The 23,049-nt window shown below is 46.2% G+C and overlaps 1 protein-coding gene across 2 annotated transcripts in view; it reads right to left on the bottom strand.

Annotated features, from left to right (window-relative positions):
* The window catches only part of CLIP2 (CAP-Gly domain containing linker protein 2), a 109,725-nt gene that overhangs the window by 62,357 nt on the left and 24,319 nt on the right, over positions 1-23,049 (bottom strand). For both annotated transcript variants that reach the window (XM_029612177.1, XM_029612178.1), the window contains exon 3: positions 10,530-11,068. In XM_029612177.1, the coding sequence (XP_029468037.1) occupies positions 10,530-11,068 (539 nt within the window). The remainder of the gene's footprint in view (positions 1-10,529; positions 11,069-23,049) is intronic.

The raw sequence follows: 23,049 nt of genomic DNA, 5'->3' as shown, positions 1-23,049 counted from the left end.
CGTTGGCTTATTTTTTTTACTTTGAAACCTGTCACAGCTATAGAGCACCTGAGGGCATTTTTACCAGATTTTTTTCTGTGAATGGTTTCTGGCCAGCTATCAAAATTAGCCAAATAAATACATCCGGCTAACTTTTCAGGGATATTCAGAGGTGCGAGCGTGTCGCTGAATACACCCTGCCATGTCAACGTTAGTCAGATAAGCTTCTCCGGCTAACTGTAGGACTGCTGTCCCAAAGCTACCAGGCTCTGCTAGCAGGATGATGCTGAATATTGGCATTTATCTGGTTAACGGGGGGGCGGGCCTGCGAAAGCCCGCAGCCTTCGCACCACTGCGGTCCGCCAGCTGCCGGCTTTCGCATCGAATAGCCACACCATAAAAAGTGTAGTTAATCGATGCGCTACTGCCGACGACGATGTTAGTAACATTATCGCCGGCAGCGAAGACACCGCTGACTCCGTCCCGAATTGAATTTGCATGCTATCGCACGCGAAAAGGACCTTTTCGCGTGCGATAGAGGCTTATCGCACGCGATACGGCCGCATCGCGTGCGACAACCCTTTAGAAAATAAGCCCCTTAGTTGGATGGACGACTTCATCCCAGAATGCCCCTGCCCAAACTCTGAACTAGCTGGACAACCTTCTAGCCGGATAAACGGTTATCCGGCTATCTTGGGGCCAGCCAGCGTGGCGGAATTTTCAAATCCCACTGTCTGTCCAGTGAAGTCCAAATTTAGCTGGACGAACAGTGCTGAATATCAGCCTCATCGTGCGTAGAGCTGACCAAACGCCCGCAGTCAAAGTGCACCTGTTCCGGAACAGTGCCCGGATTTTTACCACATTACAGGAGGGTCTTTTTCAGATGGACGCTTAGTGCGTGTAAAACACTTTTTACACGTGTACATGGCTGTGAAAATTGCTGTCATTGCCGGTACAGCCAAGCCAACCAGACCAAATGGGCCGGGCATTTCATCCATTCAATTTGGTGTCTCATACTGGGAACCGAAGATCCCCTCTGATGATGTGGCTGGCTCAGAGAGCATGTGTGTGTGTGTGGGGGGGGGGGGGGGAAGAGGGTCTCCTCTCTAATGATGCAAATGGTTCGAGGTGCGTGCTGGAAGCTCACCTTCGCTGCTAGACTGACGCAGCCAGTGGCGGCAGTGGCGATGCCCCAGGCAGGCATCCCCATCATGCTCACCCCCTTATCATGGCCATGCCCACCCTCCCTTCTCCCAGATTAGGACTGTCAGATGCATCCTTGCTACCTGAGCACACTTAACATCCATCCTAAATCGACTTAATGAGTGGCTGTTCAGTAATGCTTCGCCCAACAGTTGCTAAATAATCTCTTACAGACTCTTTCATTGTGGATAACCCATCTGTAAAGAAAAACAGCTTTTTATAGTTCAAGCAACAAGTGCCCGAAAGAACAGCACTAATTACTATATTCCAAAATCTCTTAAAGTCTGCTATTTGAATGTCAAAATGCCAAGACAGGGCTTTGCTGAATGCTAAAATACTTTGCATTAAAATAAAGCCAGTGCTTTTCATTACGTGTAATGAGTTCAGTTTGAAATGAAATGAAAGAAACGGTGGGAATGGCATGGCCTGTGGAGAGACCATGATCAGAGTCTATTTCCCCTTTACATCTCCTCCTGCAATTAATTCTTAGGGACAAGTAGTTTCCTGCAAATAAGTCCCTGCTCTAACCACCTTTAAAATAAGACTGAAGGAAGACTTTTCAGTTATAGCGCTATATTTCTCTCCTGCGTGTGTCCATCCTGTAACATAGCAACATAGCAAGCGACGGCAGAGAAAGACCATCTGGCCCATCAAGTTATTCATGTCCTCACTGCTGAGGGTATTGTGCATCCCCCCAGTCAGCCACAGAGTGTGATCACCTGCAAGATTTCTCCTCATCTTGGTCGGTCTTTTCTAGTCTTCCTTCGTCGTACAGCACCATCCTGGGCAGGGGAGCATACCAGATCTGCAAGTGGCAACGTGCTGAAGGGAACCTTTCTCCTGCCGAACCACAAAGCCCCATAATAATCTAAATAGCCAGCAGTACCAGTGCGGCCGCTGCCCAAACCATCTGGTCTCCCAGGTCCCCTGCCTAGCTGGCTAGACAGATTCGGCTACGTGAGCACCTGCATTTCCACTAGGACTTCTAGTTAGGGAACTTGCAGCCTGCCAGACAGACCTAGCTGCTAAGCGATTCCTACCATCGCACCCCAGCCTCACAGACCCGGCTGTGGGTGCCTGTGTCTCTGCTAAGACTTTTAACGTTTCACATGGACCATTTTGTCAGCCATTCTGGTAACCCCAACACTCACTGTTTAATCAGGACACTGTGAACCCTTAAATATGTGTTGCTAGGTCATGCTTTCTGTGCTTTCCATCATTCATACAAAACAGGACATTCACTATTCTAAATTGTACTTAAAGAAAATGTATGGATCACCCTGAAAGCAGTGTCTATAAAGCTTGTGTTTTCTGTTCTTTCCTCTATGGCAGCGAGACATTGGACATTATACTCACATCAAGAAGAGGGCCTGGACAATTCCCACATGCAACATCTGTGACACCTCCCAAATCCCAAAGTCCTGGAAGCAGTGGTTCCCCAACTCCATGGCATGCAAATTTTACCTCATGCATATTCATTGTGAATATCCTGAAAACCTGACTGGCTGGGGGTCCTCCAGCACAGGTTTGGGAACCTCTGCCCTGCAGCATGCTCAAATGTTCACTATCTTCACCTTGATCGAACAGAGACCTCTCTGATGCCTCGAGCAGAATTATCAGAGACATCCTATGCGGAGAGCTAACCCCTGGCAAAAAGCCAATCACCCATCTGCACCTACAGTTCAAGCAAATGCACAAAGGTGACCCCCAAGGCTCCTGACTAACATCAACATGTGGGAAACAACATATACTCAGTACTGCAGTCACTGGAAACACGAACACCACAAAGGCCTTAAACATGAGAAAAGTGGCTGGCCTGGTGGCTTAGGTGGCACTCATGTGCACTGCCATGAGGAGGGTCCCAGCTGGGTCTGCCGCTCTCTGGTTTGGCAGGAGTTGAGAAGGCTGCGGAGGCAGCGTTCTCAGTTCTTGGTGAGGAGGGAGTTGTGGTCAGAGCTCAAGGGTGACACCTAGTGGCTGGATTTAGGGCCCATGATTGCAGGCTTCCGAAAGGCGCCCTGGTGCCTGGATCTCAGCCAAGGATGCCCTTGCAATCATCAAGCTAGGACCATTGGGGGGGGGGGGGGGAGAGGCATATAAAACAGGGGGAAAACCCCTGGGTAATTGCGAATGAAAGCTCATGGCACCAGATTCTACCTCTAGTTCTGAGTTGAAGCCCCAGATGGAGAAAGAGGAATTTCCAAGGTAAAATAAAGAAAGAAAGAAAGAAAGAAAGAAAGAAAGAAAGAAAGAGAGAAAAGACTGACATGGATCCATGAAGAAAAAAACAAACACTCAGCCAAAGCTGTGTGTGCCTTTTCAGCTGAAGTCTTTGCAACAGAGAATGCGACTCATGTGCACCCTACCTGAAGAATGAGAGGACCACAAAGGGTGCAAATCAGGGCCGGTGCTAGCTTTTTTGCTGCCCTGTGCAAACAATGACTGTGCTGCCCCCATCCTCATTCATTCATTCTGTGTCTCGGGCCCACCAAAAAAAAACAAACCCCAGCTCACTTCTGTGATACAAACTTTAAAAACTGACACCCCCCACACCCCCACCCACCGGACCCATGGCTGGTACAAGGGTATTAGGTGCCCTAGGTGAACCTTATAGCCTTGTACAACGACCCCCATTCCACACACACAGTTAGAGTTATGCATTTATATTATAAATGAAAAATATCCAAGTACATTATTCTGAGGTAAAAATATCACTTCCATTATATTTGCATGCACTGCTGTGATGCCAACTAGAAATCCCTGCAAAAAAGACATTTGGAACCCATACAGTATTAGGCCTATTGTGATGTGTGTTGGGTGGGGCTTGACCCTCTGAAAGCCTTAAAACACTAATACTCTTCCTATTAGGAAAATGCCTCACCTCAGTCACACATGCAGAACATAAACAGACCCTCACCAAATACAGAATAGAGCATCCATAAAGCAGAAATACAAATGCACAGACAAAAACTGAACTGAAACTGCAAGAAGCCAGACACTCTATGCAGTGCAACAATGAAAAAATAGAGCCATCACCATTCCTCAAACATCAAACAATAAAATCAAGAAATAAAATAAATACATAATCATAATACTAAATACATACTAATATTTAAAAAAAGAAGCTGATGAATAAAAGATGAAATAATTAAAAACTCATATACAAGTTTTTTAAAATGTCCCAAACACCAATAAAATATTTCAAAACAGCAGATACAGCAAATAGCACTTGAAAACTAAAACTAAAAAGGATTTTAAAAATTCACACTCTTCATACCTGGGAACTTTTGATTTCCAGTCACCCTGGAATTGTTGTGGAGTAAAGGGAGAGAGATGCACAAACTTTCTCCTCTTTTTCTTATATACACACACACAAGCTCATACACACTTATGCTCCCTCTCAGACAAAACTGCAGGCTCTCCAGATCTTCTTTGGTTGGGATCTGCCAGCAGCCCCAGGCCCTCATCTTCATTTCAGTTGCTGGCAGGTTGAATCCATCTGCAGCCCACATTTTCTCCTTCTCTCTCACACATACACAACCCAGGCAGGCTCCCATTCTCTCTCTCTGTCTCTCTCTCTCACACACCACACTCACACACACCAGACAAGCTCCCATTTGCACCCACATACCCCAGGCCGGATCCCATTCATATCCACCCAAATCCTAGGCAGGCTCCCAGTCTCAAACACACATACCCTGTTCATCCCAGCAAGGCTCCCATGCATGCTGTACACACACACACACACACACCCCCCAGGCAGCCTCCCATTCACACACACATCCATCCCAGGCAGACTCCCATTCATTCACATACACACACACACACACACACACACACACACATACCCATCCCAGGCAGACTCCCATTCATTCACACACACACACACACACACACACACCACAGGCAGCCTCCCATTCATTCACACACACACATGCAGACCAGGCAGTCAGGGTCCATGGGTCATTCCACCTCTGCTGCTGCTGCCAGCCTGTTGCTTTGTGGAGAAAAGCTGTTCTGCAGCTCCTCTTCATGTGCTGGCCCAAGGTAATTCAACACTTGCAGTGCTAGCACTTTCTGTATTCTCATCTCGCGAGAATACAGGAAGTTCTAGCACCATGAGTGTTGAATATTGTGGGGCTAGCACTGGAGGAGGAGCTGCAAGATGGGTTTCCTCTGCTGTGGCCTCCTGCTTTTGCTGTCGGTGGGATTGGGTCCACCAGCAGCCCCAAGGACCTCCTTCTTCCACTGCCAGTGGGATTGGGTCCACTGGTGACAGCACGGGTCTCCTGGTCTTCCACTGCCAGTGGGATCGAGTTCACGGATGGCAGCAGGGGTCTCTCCCAGCTCTCGACGCTGCCCCACCGGGTCTGCCGCCCTGTGCAATTGCACGGTTTGCATACCCGGAAGTGCTGGGCCTGGTGCAGATCCATGAACTCGCGAGACAGAAGGAGCCATAAAGGAAGCAACATTCAACTTGCCTTTGCAGTTTCAAAGCTGCCCGTGCATTGTAGCTAATTTTCAAAGAGGAAACAACCCAGGTAAATGGCTTTGGAAATTTCCACCATGCGTCAAATTATCAGTAACTACATAGATTGACTCTCACAACTTCAATAAGTAAACCAAACGTGTGTGTGTGTGTGTGTGTGTGCGCGCGCACCAAGCCAAGTGCCGGATTCAACCATAAATTACTTCAGGAAACCTGCAGGCTTCTCCATTAAGAAAAGACAAAGGGAATGTTTTTGTTGCATAATTTAAGTGCAATTACAGGGCTGCAAGGCCGAGGATTATAGCACTTGAATGTCTGCAGTACATCATTAAGACAAATGTATGTCATCACAGTGAAACTGGCATGAAGCATGGGCAACGCCTCACTTTTGAAGAAATGGAGAACCAGAAGAGAGATAAAGCGCTCCCTTAAATCCACACCCCCAAATTTCTGGGACACATGGCATGTGGCAGATTGAAGTCCTATTATACAGCAGGAATCACCTCAACCACTGTTGTCCAAGCAGAGAATCAGATTTTATTTTCCTGGGCTATCAGTAGTAAGAGACCTAGAGCTCAAGTCAAAAATTTTTGCTCTAATATACCTCACCTGTATAGAGGGAATTTATACTCAGGATGAGGGTCAGTGGAACCAAAAGCCCTAAGTCACGACTATAATATGTTTTATGAAGGTTGCACTGATGGTAAATCATTGCTTGTTTTGTGAGAGCCTTCATTTGCATCTACCCTGGTTTTTTTCCTCACAATTTTGTATCTGCCCCCCCGCTCCCTTCCACCTCAGCGACAGTCCTTAACCACAATCAAGGCTCTAACGTGGACCCTAAATCTAGCCACTAGGTGTCACCATTGAGTGGTGACTGAGAAACACCTCCCCACTGGGCTGAGAACGCTGCCTCAGTGATCTCCCGAGGAGACTGCTAGCAATTCCTCATGAGAGATGGAATTCCAGTGATTCATTGGACTGACATACACTTTCTGTGGACCCCTCGCCTCCAAACCTTGTTTATTGTCATACAGATTTCAATTCAGTTTTTTTTTTTAATGCTTTCCATTGTCCCTGATTACCAATAGAAGGTCATTGCCAATTGAGTGCAGAAGTTGGCACATAAGCACACAAGTGAATGTGCAAGAGCTGCATAGTCTATAAAGTACTACCTATGTCCACTCCAAAAATATGCGCTTGGTTTTTTTAATGCAGGGAAACATACAATTCTACATCTGTTTAAAATAAAGTACATGCCTATATTTTAGCACAAAAAAAATTGTAACGTGCATTTAATTACCACAGTTGATGCACAGAGGCAGGTATTTTATAAAGTATTAGGGATGTACAGACCAAAAATGTTTCATTCAGTTTGGGTTTTTTTTTTTGGGGGGGGGGGGGGGAGGCAAGGTTTGTTTAAATTATTTTTTGTTCAGTTCATTTCCCTAATCAAAAAAAAAAAAAAAAAGAAAACTCAAAAATACCCAAAAAACGAACCATACTCCTCCAATCCCCTTCCCACCCACCAAAGATATCCACGGGGCCTAAGCTTACCCAGCTGGGCTGAGCCGTGCTCTCCCCAGGCCCCTCCCTTCTCCTAGCAACTTTGGCTGGAGATAGAGACTGTCCTGGCCCCTCACCTACCCCTTTCTGTGGGATCCAGGATGTGACAAGGGCAGGAGCAATGCCCACTCACTCATAACCTGCCTTCCATACATTTAGAAATGGTACCAGCAGCCTGGATATTGGCACTTCAGGGCCTGTCTCAGGTGCAGCCAGCAGTCAGAGGGGCCCAGGGAGGCCTTGGCTGGGTTTGGCTCAGCCAAGCCCTGTGGATGTCTTGGAGGACCTCAGGGAGGCCCGGTTTGTTTTTCAAACAAAAACAAAAATCCCCCCAAATTTTCAGGAATTTAATGCAAGGCTGTTTTTGATTTGTTGCATTCTAAATGAACCGAAAATAGCCTCATTCTTCCCATTTTGCACATTATTTCAGATGAATGCACATCCCTATAAAGAATGCACATGCTCCCCTTATGAAAATACTTATTTGTGTGCAAACTTTTAATCACCAGTTTGCCAATATTTCCACCAGTTCACCTAGACCCTCCAGCACTTTACCCTGAACCCTGATCATTTAACCCAGACCTTACACCCAAAAACTGCAGACAAAAGACAAGTGTGATTTCAGTTTCACAGCTCAATTAGCAGGTACAAGTTGGTAATGTAAGCACATATTCCACTTATAAAATACCAACTTGTGCGCACCCCAGAATGCCCTGTAAACCATCCCTTCCCCCCCCCCCCCATTATCATTTTTGTGTGACACTACCCCGCCCTCTTCACCCTTTAGCAAGCTCTCCCTAAAAATACCCTTGCTCAGTTGTACCCCTGTTTCCCTCCACACCCCCCTGCTCCTTTTTCCCTCTCCCCTCTCCCTTCCCGCTCCCTCCTTCTTTTTCCTCCCCCCCCCGCACCAGCATTTATCTGTATATACGTGCACTTGCCTCCTTTCATACTGTAAATAAGTTCTATATGCTAAGTTCTTAAGTGCACATGCCTCCTTAGCATTGTTTATAGTTCACTTGCATATCTAACCCTAGCATGAATGCAAAAGTTGTAACTCTGCTCTTTGACTCTCTTCATCTGTACTTTTATATATTATCCAGTTAGCCCCCTTCCCTGTTTTTTGTAATTTCCTTTCTCAGTTACTTGTAAACCGACGTGATGTGTCCTACGAATGCCGGTATAGAAAAATGTTAAATAAATAAAAATAAAATACACGTGTACTTCTGCTTTTTGCAAAATGCTCTATATGCTTTGAAAATTAACCCCCCAAAAAATACTTTTGGGCAATATAAAAGGGCCATTTGTAATTTCTTTTTCACCAGAAATATAGCAGGCACTGGGTGACTTCCATAGCTTGACAGCTGTCACCAAGGCTGCATCCCCAGTGCAAGCCACAATAACTGAAGACCAGCAGTTCTCATATATATCACTTGGTGTGAATTATGCATGGCTGAACCCCTTTTAAACTTCTATTTTGCTACCAGAAGTGGGAAACGGAGATCTTTGCATCTTAGTCTGTTGTTAATTTTGTCTGTATTTGCTTTTCACAAGCTCAAGTCCATTTAAAAAGGAAGTTTCTGGCAGCTTGAATCCTTCCCCTTAATTAATGTTTCCAAAATGTCTTGGGGGGAAAAAAAAAAAAAAAGCTTTTCAGATGATACGTAAGATATTCAATGTTACTGAGCAAAAATAGAAACTTTAATTGCAGTCCCCGTTTTCCAGATTGTCACTGTAGATGAAGCTCAGCACATGGCATTCTGAGACTGGTTGGGGTGCCAGGACTATAGGCCTGCAATTTATGTTCTCCCGGGATAGTAAATCCCAACAAAGATGCCAGAAGATCCATAGTAGGAGTGCAATTAGGTCAATGGTAAGAGCGCCATTAGGGTGGAGGAAGTCATGGTCATAGCTCAAGGGTGACACCTAGTGGCCAGATTCAGGGCTCATGATTGTTGGGCGTTGGAGGGATCCCTGGTGCATGGCTCCAAACCCAGGACTATAACTGCAATGACCAGATTAGATACATTTATATTTGGGAGGGTGGGAGCGAACGTGCATAATGGAAAATCCTCGGGCAGCTGCGAATGAAGGATCTGGGTACCAGGATCCCAGCCCTGGTTCTATCTGAGTTGAAAGCCCAAAGGAGCAGGAAGAAACTTCTGTGTCAAAAAAACCAGAAAATGCCCCAAAAAATAGACCTGAACCTGTGAAGGTACAGGAGCTAGCAGATAAAGCAAATGTCTGCCCAGTTATGTTTGCTCATTTCCCTTTCTCTGTCAGTCACAGCTGCATTAAAAGTTATGTGGCAATATATCACAGAAAGATTCCTTGCTGCTAGCATTGGTGCCTGGGCAGCTTCTCTCCAGGAAACAAGTTAGCACTTGTTCCTTGCAGAGATGGGAGCAAAACCAACCACAGACTTCTCCGATACAGTATCTGCAATTCAGCCTAAAGCATCTTTGGATCCTGGGCTGGATTTAAAACCAGAGCACCCATAGACAATGGGGGGAGGGTCCCCAGATTCCCTCAGTCAGTTAGTGCCCCCTCCCCAGAAGCCCCGGAGGTACGAGGAGAACTCCTCCCACAATTGCCCTTGCTCAGCTCCCTCACCTCTGCCACTGGTCCTGGGCCTCCGCTCTGAGCCCACAGAAATAGCAACTCCATCAACCAACTTCAACGCCCAGGCCTCCATGCACTAACAGGTCCTGCAGCATCCCACCCTCTCCTCACGCAAGGGCTTCCTGTTACCATGGAAACCTGTGCAAGGGGGCAGAGCACCACAGGGCCCGTCGGTGCGTAAGGGCTCGCAGGCCCCGCGCTGATGGTTTGCGATGGAGGTGGATGCTGTAGGTTCAGTGCTGCTCTATAGAGCAAGTGGCAATGTGGAGGCAGCAGGCCCAGAAGAAGACTTGGCAGCAGGAGCTGCACTCTGATGCCTATGAAAATTTGGCACCAGAGTCAGTTGCTTATGTCTAAATCCAGGCCTGTTTGGAGCACAGATTCCACAATATTTAGGACCCATGAATGGAAAGAGCCAAAATATTGATTTATGGCAAAGGTTCTCAACTTTGGTTCTCAGCATCCTAATCAGTTCAGGATCCCCAAATTGTGTAAATTAATGTTGTTTGGAAAAGGACTTGCTGCATAGGTATCTCATGAATATTCAGGGTGGATATCAGAAAATCGGCCCTGTTTTGAGGGGAGGGGCAGCCACAGGGTCCACAGTTGAGAACCACTGATTTATTTACATCAGAACAACTTGTTTTGTTTCTGTTGCCGTCAGACTCACCAGGACACGATCCCCGAGGCGCAAGTCTTTGTCTGCTTTCTTCACAGACCCGCTGTCCGAGAGGTTTGATCCGGATTCGTTTCCAGTCTTCATGGTGCTGTTCAAGACGTTCTCCCTCAAGGGCAGAATCCGGGTGGTGAGCGGCGGGGTGGCAGCCCCCGAGTGCAGCGACAGGTTCTGGGTCGTCAGGGACTCCACAGAATGGGCATCGCTCCCCGAGCCCTCTGCCGCAGGTTGGCGTGTAAGTTTGGAGGGCCGCGTGAAAATCCCTTGCATGGGCTGGCATTCGAAATAGCGCACTCCGCCCACCGAGCCATCATTCTTGCCAACCAGGTCATCAAGGACCACCCCTGCCCACTGGCCTGGGGCAAACTGCGTCTCTCCCAGGTACTGGATTACGCCGGGCTTCACGCCATTCACCCAGACCCGCTCGCCAACCACAAAATCCCCCAGAAACTCATCGCCCACCTCCGTGACCTTTGAGCTCGATTTCTCCGCACTGACGGGGGGAGCGGCATTCTGCTTGTGCAAAGGTGATCCTGAAGCCAAAAAAAGAGAGAGAAGGAAAGCAATGTAATAATTAGAATGGCAAAGCTAAAAAAAGAGAAACCAGATTAAAGGAGGGATCGTGGCCATCCATAATGTGTGAGGCATTCACACAATGACAGTGCTTTACACAGGCTCTTAAATAAAGCTGCTGTACCCTGTGTTTATAGTGCAGTGTTTCAAAACGTGCACCTGACCAGCAGTTACGCCAGGGACGTGAATTCTTTTGAAACGAAACAGGAAATTGTAACAAAATTTCCTGTTTCATTTCAATTCATTTTTAAAACAAAACAAAAGAAGCACAAATACAATTTCCTTTGTTTCTTAACCTCCCCCTGGGCCTCCCCTCTGATCGTCCTATCCTTCCTGGGAACTTTCTTACCATGTGCTTCTTTTTCTTTAGGGGGCTGGAGCAATCCCAGGGCTGTTCAGAAACAGAATGAGCTGAGGTTTCCCAGCTGACCCCTTGGGAGAAGACTTGGAATAGAATGACTCAAAAAAGGGTTGGAAACGTGATTGCCTTACATTGTGTTGAAGTTTGGTTTTCAGGTTGCCTTAACGCGCGCACTCGCTGGTGGTTATGCACACTGTGCGGGAACGCCACTCCTACACATCTGCTTTAGAGTGGGAGTGCTCTTTCTATATTTTATCATTGGGAACGAGTGGAAAACCGGCAGTGTCTGGGGCTGCCAAGATCCCTCAGCTTGACACTTGAGTCTCTCAGACTATGTGCTGAGACGGCAGTAGACACAGCTATAAGTGCAAAGTGCACAGCAGTTAACCCACCAGCACCATCACATGGGAGCATGAGTGCCAGAGAGAGAGGGAGTCGGGGGAGAAGATGGTGTGCGCTCGACCAGTGCATGAAATATATCTTGCAGCTACATCAAAAAGAATTAAAAACTGACAGCTCAGGGCCCAGCCAACCGCAGCTGCCCACCCCCTCCCTGAGTGGGTAATCTGTGGCTTTACTACCATTCAGGCTTGCAATGAGCCTTTGTCAACCAAGGCTTGTCCTCAAAACCAGGGTCAAAATGCTAAAAAAGGATTCCTAAACAGCTGTTTTTGTGGGTTGAACAGAATTGATTTAAAGAAGGGAAAATTAATGAAGTACCATCTTGCTCAAGTTTCAAACTCTGGGCCTTTAGTGCATGAACACATGTACATTCGTAGAAGGCTTGATCCCAATGATGCATAGAGGAAGAAAAGTAGACATTACAAGCAACTGACTGGACCACAAACATACAGCTACATCTATCCATCAGTTCACAGTGACTTTAGGTGGCAGAAACGGGAATATAGACCAACTGATACAAAAGACGTCTCTCGGATGAAAGGTTAAAGAAAGGCATTGTGTACTTTTGCACAGCACAATTTGTTTTTTTCCATTTTGTTTCAGGATTTGTTTTTAGTTTTTTTTTTTGTTTTGTTTTCATTCATGCCGTTTTTGGGTTTTAAACACATGCTAAAACCCCAAAACTGCATCAAATATTTTTTTTTGTTTTATTCGTTTGAAAATGATACAGGGAGGACACAACAACATGTGTGGTTGGTGCTTTCATGTCATTTTCAAATGTCTGCACGCCCCTAACACTTAAGTCACGCTGAAAGGATTGGAAGGGCTGACTTTGATATCCCGACTGCATGTGTCACTCCCGTCCTTCCCCTGCTATCAGCTAGGACCGGTTTGTTGCTGCCCCATCGCATTGGATCCAAGCACTGACTCCACATAAATGGTGAAGGAATGCTGCAGTGCATAAAGCACTTTGGCCTCTGGGTGGCAAACATCCCTCAGTTCCATTTCCATAAAGGACCTGACATCTCGGGATACTCTGCTCATGGCATTTTTCCTCCTGTTGCAAAAACGATTCTTAGTTCAGGTTGGGGGAGCCTATTGAACTCTGGATCTCTCTTCCTGGCCGGAGTCTTTTGCATGCCTCTCAGAGAAGATGGTGGGGGTTTACGGGCAGATGGAAGAATTCTGGAAATGCTAATTATCATTTGTACTTCTTCTGTTTTTGAGGAAGATACGTGGCATGGTGACAACTCACAAGAATTTTCTGTCCAGTCAAAGTCAAAAACACGATGAGCTGCAAGATTCTTGGCAGAAGAGAAACTTGGCAAACACTTGACTCCGCTCAGGTCTGTTTTAAACTTTTAGGGGGACTATTCCGCCGAAAGAGTTAACTTTCTGGATACCACGGACTCAATCAACAATGGCCATGCGCAAGCATCTGTATGCAGAAAACCAACTGACGGATGCAGCTACTTTCGTGGGTTCTGCTTCCAAGGCTTCACATGCAAAGAGGTCCATTATACACAGCCAGGCCACGTGCTCTGACCCAACAGACAGGGGCAAAAATCTGAAAAGGACTGTGGGGAGTCTGCAGATTGGCCTCCCAGAAGGCAATTTGATACTGCCCATAGGGAACATAAGAACCTGCCATACTGGGTCAGACCAAGGGTCCATCAAGCCCAGCATCCTGTTTCCAACAGTGGCCAATCCAGGCCATAAGAACCTGACAATTACCCAAAAACTAAGTCTATCCCATGTTACTGTTGCTAGTAATAGCAGTGGCTATTTTCTAAGTCAACTTAATTAATAGCAGGTAATGGACTTCTCCTCCAAGAACTTTTTAAACACAGCTATACTAACTGCACTAACTACATCCTCTGGCAACAAATTCCAGAGTTTAATTGTGCGTTGAGTGAAAAAGAACTTTCTCCGATTAGTTTTAAATGTGCCACATGCTAACTTCATGGAGTGCCCCCTAGTCTTTCTATTATCCGAAAGAGTAATTAACTGATTCACATTAACCCCGTTCTAGACCTCTCATGATTTTAAACACCTCTATCATATCCCCCCTCAGCCATCTCTTCTCCAAGCTGAAAAGTCCTAACCTCTTTAGTCTTTCCTCATAGGGGAGTTGTTCCATTCCCCTTATCATTTTGGTAGTCCTTCTCTGTACCTTCTCCATCGCAATTATATTTTTTTTTAGATGCGGCGACCAGAATTGTACACAGTATTCAAGGTGTGGTCTCACCATGGAGCGATACAGAGGCAATATGACGTTTTCCGTTTTATTCACCATTCCCTTTCTAAGTTTCAAAGTTTCAAAGGGAAACTTAATCCTAGGTATACCTGGTAGAGTAATCAGATTGATGCCTTGCTAGCATTTGTGTTGCCAAATGGGATATGGATAAAAATGCCAAAGCTAGCGCCATTTGTCTCATGTTGGTGTGCATTTGTTCTTTCACTGACTCTGGTTTTCTGCGCTCGAAAACCTTCCTGCCGCGAGTGAAGTCTGGTTGCAGATTGACACCAGTATCAACCAAATCCCTTCTCATGAGAAACAAGCCTTAGCATTGCAGTAGATTTCTGAAGTTCCAACTCGCTAGAGAACTGCGCTGTGTAATACTGGCCTATTAACTTGAATGAGGGGGTGCAAGAGAGCCCAAGAACAGAGATGTATGGGAAAGCCAGTTGAGATCAGAAGAAGAGAGATGGCGTGCGCATTGCAGATGAGATTCCAGCTACTGGGGTGCGCTACAAGATGAGCAGTGAGATCCCCAACAGGGAGGAGCAGCACTGTCCCTTTAAGAGTACTTGTTTTATGGAAAGGCTTAATAACAGAGAAAGGGTGTTGCCATTTTATGTGATAAAGTAAATGAAGAAAGTTTGTTTTAAGTTTCTTATTTCCATAAGGAGGGCGGTCAGAAGTGAATATTTTGTGTGTCAAGAGCTAAACGAATGTATTTAACTGATTGTTATTACCCTGTTTTATTTTAATTATGTATGTTTATAAACCTTGTAAACCACTTTGATCACTAATGGGCCGATACAGTAAAGTGTGCTCCGGTGGAGCGCACTGTTAGCCCGGGTTTGGACGCGTGTTTTCGAGGCGCTAGCTTTACCTCTTATACAGTAAGGGGTAATAGAGCGTGGAAAACGCACGACCAACCCCCCCTGAAACTAAAAGCACCCACAACATGCAAATGCATGTTGATGGCCCTATTAGTCATTCCCGAGCGATACAGAAAGCAAAATGTGCAGCCAAGCCGCACATTTTAATTTCGGCCAGCACCGGGGAAGTGCACAGAAAAACAGAAAAAAATGCTTTTCTGTACACCCTCCGACTTACTATCATAGCAATATTAAGTCGGAGGCCCCAAAAGTAAAAAAAAAAAAAAAAAATTTAAAATCTGCCCAGTTTTGCTGGCGTCCATTTTCCGAACCCGTGGCTGTCAGCGGGCTTGAGAACTGACGCCAGAAAAATTGAGGGTCAGCTGTCAAACTTGCTGACAGCCGCCGCTTCTGTCAAAAAGGAAGCGCTAGGGACACTTTTACAGCGGGCCCTCATTTACATAAATTTATTTACTGGATCACGCACCCAGGAGAGCGGGCGCTTGCCCGCTCTCCGGCGAGGTTTTCTGTATCGGCCCGTAAAATAGTGTAATGGTGGTATATACATAATTGTAAATAAAATAAATAAAAGAATAACAAACTCAGATTTGTTTTGGCAAATTAGACTTTGTGGGTGCAGTCAAGAAGGATTGCCACCGGGCGTGCAGGGATTGGAGGTTTGGATTGTCTTAGGAGAACTCAATGGGGACAATCAGAGCTACAAATGTACGGATTCAATGGGGCAAACCCAGGTCTGGATCTGCCTGCTGCTTGTGACACGGAGCCCAGGTTGCAATCCTAATCGTGTGGCAGGCGTTAAGTGAGGTATCTATGGCGACGTCTTCTCCTTCCTGCTCCCAAGTGCCTTTTTTTCCAGGCCACGATGAATTTCGTGCTTTTTTTTTATGCTGAATACTGTTATGGCAGCGGCTACTCAGCAAAGCCCAAATATTGTTCCTCAGTATGCGCTGCTGAGGTCAAAATGGATTTGGGGGGGGGGGGGGGGTTTGGTGGTGGTGAATGGAACCCATTGTTAGTAGAAGGACACGTCTGGAAGGGGAGCTGCCACGGAAAAGAGAAATCCAGACGTTGCCCTGTTACTATAGCAACAGACAGCGAGCGTTAATTGATAAAATAGGATGCAAAGTTTCCCTAGGAAGTGGGGACAAGATGTTTTTGAAATTTAACGAAAATGATTGAGATTATTACCAGTCTGGCAGCGAGGAGCTAGACCATCTGTTTTCACAAGAAGTACAGTAGATAAATCAATTGTCTGTGCCAGCCTGGGTTCTCCAGAGACTTCTCCCCTTCCGAAACTCCAGGCTGGGAAAGGCATTCAGCATATGAGGAGCCTACTCCTGCTCCACCTCCAATGTAGTAGGCAGAAAACATGACAAACTCTCCGGATCTGGCCCGGAGACCCTAGAATTCTAAATTGTTAGGTCTCTGGGCCAACACCACAAAAACTCCGCACCCTGCTGCCGAAACCAGCAGCAGGCCCCAGAATGAGAAATCAGCAAGGTCGCTAGCCCTGCCAGGCAGAAGAGGAAATAGGAGAAAATCAGTGGGTCCTATGGAGAAGGCTAGTGCCCCCTGAGGGATGGTGGTGGTAGGGGAGGCTGCTGTCATTGGGGGGAGGAACGGAAGGAGGAAGCTGCTATTGGGAAGTTTGGGAGGGTGTTGGAGTCATTTTTCTTACTTTTGCTGAGGATGCATTTAGAGGTTAGGCTGTACGGATTCAGAGCTCTCACCCAGACACAGGCCAACCTCTGAGTGCACTCATATTTACTGTTTTGCACTGTGAAATGCTTATGAACAGGCCAAGAGCTGCGCCTGAGATTGCTAAGAACTTAGAGGGTGGGAACATCGCTGCTTTTCCCAAGCATTTTAGTGTATAAGGAGTAATAACAGCGAGAGAGAGAGGGAGGGAGAGTGCGCTTCTGGACATGATAGCACGGCTGATCCTTTGGAAACATGTAAACTTTACATATATACTAGCAACCGTACCCGTTCTACGCCCGGGCGGCGAGCCTTTTTATTGACACATATGCTCTTGCACGGAAGCGTTAGCTGAAAAGGAAAAACTAAATTGTTTTCACCCAGGGCAAGGGACGTGGAGGCACATTTGCTAAAGCCAGGGCTGGCAAAGTTTATTTACCAAGCTGTCTCTCGCACCCCCCCACACCCCCTCTCCTCTCTCACACACACATTCTCTCTCACCGGCATCCACCTCCCCTCATATAGGCTCCCTCTCTCTGAAACCCACACTCAAGCATCCCCCCACCCACCCTTTCTTACCTCCCATGCTCTCTTTCACACCCTCCCCACCCCCTCTCTTACCAACCATGCTCTCTGTCACCCCCCCCCCTCTCTCACACACACATTCTCTCTCACAGCATCCACCCCATGCTCTCTCTCATACCCTCCCCCCATGCTCTCTCTCACACCTTCCTGCTCTCTCTCACCCTCCCCGACACACATTCTCTCTCACCGGCATGCCGCGGGACCCATGCCATTCGCGGCAAAGATGAAGGGCCGGTGCGCCGTTCGCTGCACATGGGGGCCTTCCATTTTCGCCTTGAGCAGAAAATAGCAGCAGAGACCCCGGCATGCCGCGAACAGAGCGCGTCCCGCGGCACACGCTCCATTCGCGGCAAAGATGAAGGCCCGGGCGTGCCGATCGCGGCACACGGGGGCCTTCCCTTTTTACCGCGAACAGCACACTGGGCCTTCATCTTCGCTGTGAACAGAGCATGTGACGCATGACGTGCTCCGTTCACGGCATGCCAGGGTCTCCTCTGCTATTTTCTGCCTGTCCCGCGATGGCCGCTGTCCTTCTGGTTTTGAGTAGTCTTCCGACGAAGGAGGAAATCAACGCGGTGCAGGAGGAAATCTGCGAGAAGGATGAATTCTGCACAAATTCTGCATTCCACAGTAGTGCTGAATTCCCCCAGGAGTACCTCTTGTAGCTGCTGTTGTGACATGGCTGCTGTACGGCGTGTTTGAGCCTCCAAGGTGGCCAGGGAGCTGCCTGCGCCATCTATTGGTGGGCTGGGTGACTTGCGCGAGCACTGATGGACACACTACCAAGCCCGATATATTATAGCGCCATCTATCAGCGGGCTGGGGAACAGGCACAAGCACTGACGGGCACACTACCAAGCCAGATATATTATGGATTATATATATATGTAGCAATTATCTACCATTACTTCTGTATGATCTGATTTTATTTGTTCTGTCCTCCTATTGCTCAAATAAACTTACTTTCCTAAGAACCTGGAACCGAGATGTACTGAATCAAAAAGTTTGTGTGAGACCCTTTGTGTGGGGAATAAGCTCCTGGGTTCAAGCCCCCAGGTATAATCCCAGTAATTGTTGTTTATATTGGGTAAGCCCCCAAGGTAATCCTGTGTGCACGCAGGTGATAAGCCCCTCAGCTAGACCCAATGTAGACCTCAGTGAGATTAGGCCACCCCCCAGGTCAGAGCCCCTGGGCAGATTGCTAGTGTGCCAGTCTGAACCCAGAACAGAGGGGAATGGGAAGGAGGAGGCTGCTGTCATTGGTGAGTTGTGGAAAGATGAAAGGAAGGAGGAGGCTGCTATCCATGGATTTGGGAAAAATGATTGTGTTTGTAGAAAAGTGAGAGAAGTGTGTGTGTGTGTGTGTGTGTGTGTGTGTGTGTGTAAGAATGATAGACGTAAGAGTGTAGATGAGCATTGTGAGAGTGAGTGTGTATGTGTGTGTGTGTGTGTGTGTGTGTGTAAGAATGATAGAAGTAAGAGTGTAGGTGAGCATTGTGAGAGTGAGTGTGTATGTGAGTGTGTGTGTGTGTGTAAGAATGATAGAAGTAAGAGTGTAGGTGAGCGTGTATGTGAGTGTGTGTGTCCAAGGCAACACCCCCGATGGGGGAACACTTCAGAACCTGACCACTGCTTCACTGACCTTACGATTAGGATAATTAAATTTTGAAGTTAAAATGATCAGACGCTTTGCAACTGCCAAAAAAGGACTCAACAGTCAGCAAAGCCCCGCAGTGATCACCCAGCAACCCTCCCCCACTCAAACTTTCTGGCAAACATCTTTTTTTACTCATTCTGTCTGGACCTGAGGAAGGGAGCATCAGCTCCCCCGAAAGCTAGTCCAGAAATGTATCAAGTTAGTTCAACCAAAAAGGTCTCACCTTATTTATAATTGTCGCTTGCATTTTGTTTACCTTCATTTCTGTACATCAAAGCGGTTTCCAGGGCACTAAACAAGAGTAGACCTAATTCTGTTCTAAGCTTGATGCTTGCAAAGCTGTTAGCGAATGGCAGCTAAAGCAGGCCAGGGCTGTTACTGGGCGGTCTCTTTTGTTCCAGGCCACGGAGCGAGGCAACCAAGATGACAGTAAGATTTACAGCTTGGGTCCCAGTTGCACAGTAACACTGCGACAAGCTGAGGGAGCTCTTCGGGTGCAGTGAGGCTAATCTCTGGCATCAGGAGGATAGTGGTTTATGGCTAAGGCCTCTGTCACATATTAAAGATAAATTACGCCTGGCACTGTAAAAATCATTTCTTCTCAGCAGCAGCACAGACAGCTCGCAGTTTTCATGAATGCTATCCATGATTCCTATGACAAAGTTTGCACCAACATCGTCACAACCAAAAGTTTATATATTTAATCACCGACATTCTCTGTACAGACTCTGCTCTAGAGCTAGAAAGTCCCAACAGAAAGATCATGGCAAGGAGAGCGAGAGCAAGAGTGCGAGAAGGAGAAATAAACTTGACCTAAGTGCATCTGAGAGTTTTAAACTGGTTATAAAGATGCTACTAAAAAAAAAAAAAAAGAGGTAAGTAAAGATTTTTGGACAGTTTCAATCCTCAAGTAAAACTACTATTAAAATTATTATAACCTATCCTGTTATATGGGAGTGAAGTTTAGCATTAACCTCAAACTATACAGAACAGGAGAGAACCCTGGCCCTGCAACTCTACAAAAAAAAGATAAATCGGTCATTTATATTCAAGGCTATCTTTAGGCAGGAGCAAAAGGTAAGACTGTACCAGCTCTCCTTCCAGTAACGATAGTGGTCCTGGAGAAAGAAGGAATCTTTGGTTGCGACCCTTCTTCCAGGCCTACACAACGTTTGCACTACATCATCTTTTGGTTGGTTCTATAGAAGGTGTCACAGCCTTTTATGGAAGGTAAACTTGTAATTAAGGCCGCCTGTCAGTAAAAGGCATTACTATTGGAGAGTGCATAGGCCTAAAGACAGATCCATGCAACAGAAGACTCCCTGTCCACAAGGACCTGAAAATAATACTCAATGGTGGCATTAACTGCCATCTTAGAAGAAGAAAAGAGTGTTTTACAGTAGAAGGCAAAGAGATGAATTTCTACTGGACAGGTGAAGCAATGCTCAGTTAATTTCAAGTCCGGGCCAAATATATTTATGCCAATCTCCTGACAGATATTCTAAAGAGATGTTGATTTCCAAATCATTGAAAGGGTATTAATAATAGAAAAACGGTGCTGGAATGCCCTGGCATGCCAGGGTGAGGCTGCAGTAGAAGCCCCTTAAGGCTCTGCAGGAGGGTGACATGGCATGCATATACCGGAAGGACTTCCGAGGACAGGTGACGGGGCACGTCCTCCGTGGGCACACAGGGTGACTCGACCACATGTCTGCTTTGTCCTCCGCTTCCATAAAGGCGGATGAGTTTTACAGCATCAGTCTTGTTACTCTCCAGCCTTGCCAAACAATGAAGCCAAAAAGACCTGCCTGAAAGCCATGCTTCTTATGACAAAGCGGGCCTTGTACGTACTGGAGCCTGGTTCTAAAAGCTCTACCAATAGGTTTCTGTCTTCCTTTGTCAGTGCCTGCTCTGGGCAACCTTTTCAAGAATGCACATTTGCCCTGTCAGTTGCAGAGCTGGCTCGTGGCTGACGGGCTTTTCATGAAGGATCTTCTGTGCTCGGTAAAACATGGACCACATTCATTGTGTATGGAGCACGGACGTGGAATGCTCGGATGAAAATCCTGCTCTTTTACAGAGGCTCACTTGTTAGGTTACCCTTCCCTCTGGCGCGCACTTTGCTCTTTCTCCAGGCAGAAGGCATGCAAATCTGATTCCCCATTAGACCCCCTGACCTGCCACCCTAACAGTGAGACAAGGATCGGGGAGGGGGAGAGAACAGCCGAGGTACAGAGTGGAGGGTCAGACTGGGCCTCCTAGGGAGACCGAAGCTAGAGGGGGGAGAGACCAGGTGGGCGGGGCAGAGGGGAAATTTAGTGCCAGCTGAGAAAAGGCGGAGGCAGGGAGAGGCCCACAGAGGTGGGGCAAAGATAGAACGAGACAAAAATGAATCTGCGGATGAGAAAAGAAAACAATTAAAGTCGGAAAACAGAGACATGAAGAGACCGACATGGAACAGAGGCAGAAAGGACCCCAAAAAGAAGGAACAAGCAGAGGAAGCAGATACACCACACCTGTCAAACAACTGATTTGAAATTCTCTGCTACATTTTAGCTGTGCTAATTAATACAGGTTGGCTTGTCTTTGATTCAGGCTTGACTCTGACTCAGCTCACCGATCAAAGTTTATGGCTTGCCTATCTATAAGAAGAAAGCCATGTAGTTACCCTTTTGGGTGCATGCAATTTACAGCTGTTTATGCTTTAGTCTGACAGTGCAGATGTGGAGACAATGTTTTTTTTTTTTATAATATAGAGGCTATGACCATTATAACACACTCATACCTTAAAAAAAAAAAATCTAAAAGATGTCAGAAATAACATTTTATGACAAAGAAGAAAGCAGAATAAGAAATAAGATCAAAAGAGACGTAATCGATCCACGAGATAAGTATGCTGCTATTTTGAAAGAATCTTGCTTATGCTGCTGCTTTAAAGGAGACTTTTCTCTTCCACTGGAATTCATTGGGATTGGGGATTGTTCAAAGATAGATATAGGGAGCTCCCATTTCTTTAAAGCCAGCCGTGACCTCATCAGGTGTCCCATCAGATTCTGCCCTGGCCACGTCTCGCTTTATCTCAGCTGCAATCCAGAAATCATTCTGCTCACCGAGGTATATAAGGAAAATGTGTTCACTATTAGAGAAAAAAAGACCTTAAAAGGTTTAGCGCACGCCTTTGTCATTTCAAAAGTGGATTACCAGGTATGCCAAATACTCAGCTGAAGCGTTTGCAGCTACTGCAAAACGCAGCTGCGAGCCGGATATTCGGCCCTCAAGAATAGGATCATTTTTCTCCAGTTCTGAAGCAGTTACAGAATCAGGTTCAAAATCCTAACTATTGGTTTTCCCTACTCTTTTCCTCTTTTATCTATTTAAACCGTCAGTACCTTACATTCCTTCTTGTTCCCCACGCTGCCTCATTTCAGGTTCCACCCTCATCAGTAATCCGGCTGCACTCTACCAGAGAGTCCACATTTACATATCGGGCACCCTCACTTTGGAATTCTCTTCCATTTGACATCTGTTTTCTTTCAAATTATCTAAACTTTAGAAAGGCAGTGAAGACCTATGTTTTTTTTTAGGCAAAGCACTTGAGAATACTTAAGCAGTTGGTGCAGCACTGTTATTCAGTTAGTTAAAAACAATTTATTAGATTATTATAATTTTGTGAGGTACTGTTAATTTTGTATAATCCATGGTCACTATTTCTTATATGTTTCAATTGTTTTAGAATTTTAGGTCTGATTAGGCCGCCCAATATTATTTGAACTTAATTTTTACTTGTTTTATTATTAGTGTTTGGGTAATTGCCAGGTTCTTGTGGCCTGGTTTTGGCCTCTGTTGGAAACAGGATGCTGGGCTTGATGGACCCTTGGTCTGACTCAGCATGGCAATTCCTTATGTTCTTATTACAATTCATTTTACATTGGATTTCATGCATGTATTTTTGAATTGTACCACCACTTGGATAACAGGCTTAACAAGTGGGATATTAACATCAATACATGAAACTGCCACTTCACTCACCCAGGTCGGCCTGCACAGGCTGATCCAGGCCTGGTTTTATCCGTTTGCACTGCTTAGGGAAGTCGGAATGTCAGTTCCCT

This window comes from Rhinatrema bivittatum, chromosome 8, assembly GCF_901001135.1.
Source record: "Rhinatrema bivittatum chromosome 8, aRhiBiv1.1, whole genome shotgun sequence".
NCBI classification, from domain to species: domain Eukaryota; kingdom Metazoa; phylum Chordata; class Amphibia; order Gymnophiona; family Rhinatrematidae; genus Rhinatrema; species Rhinatrema bivittatum.
The sequence above is the reverse complement of the archived record's forward strand: the minus strand, read 5'-3'. Positions and strand labels throughout refer to the sequence as shown.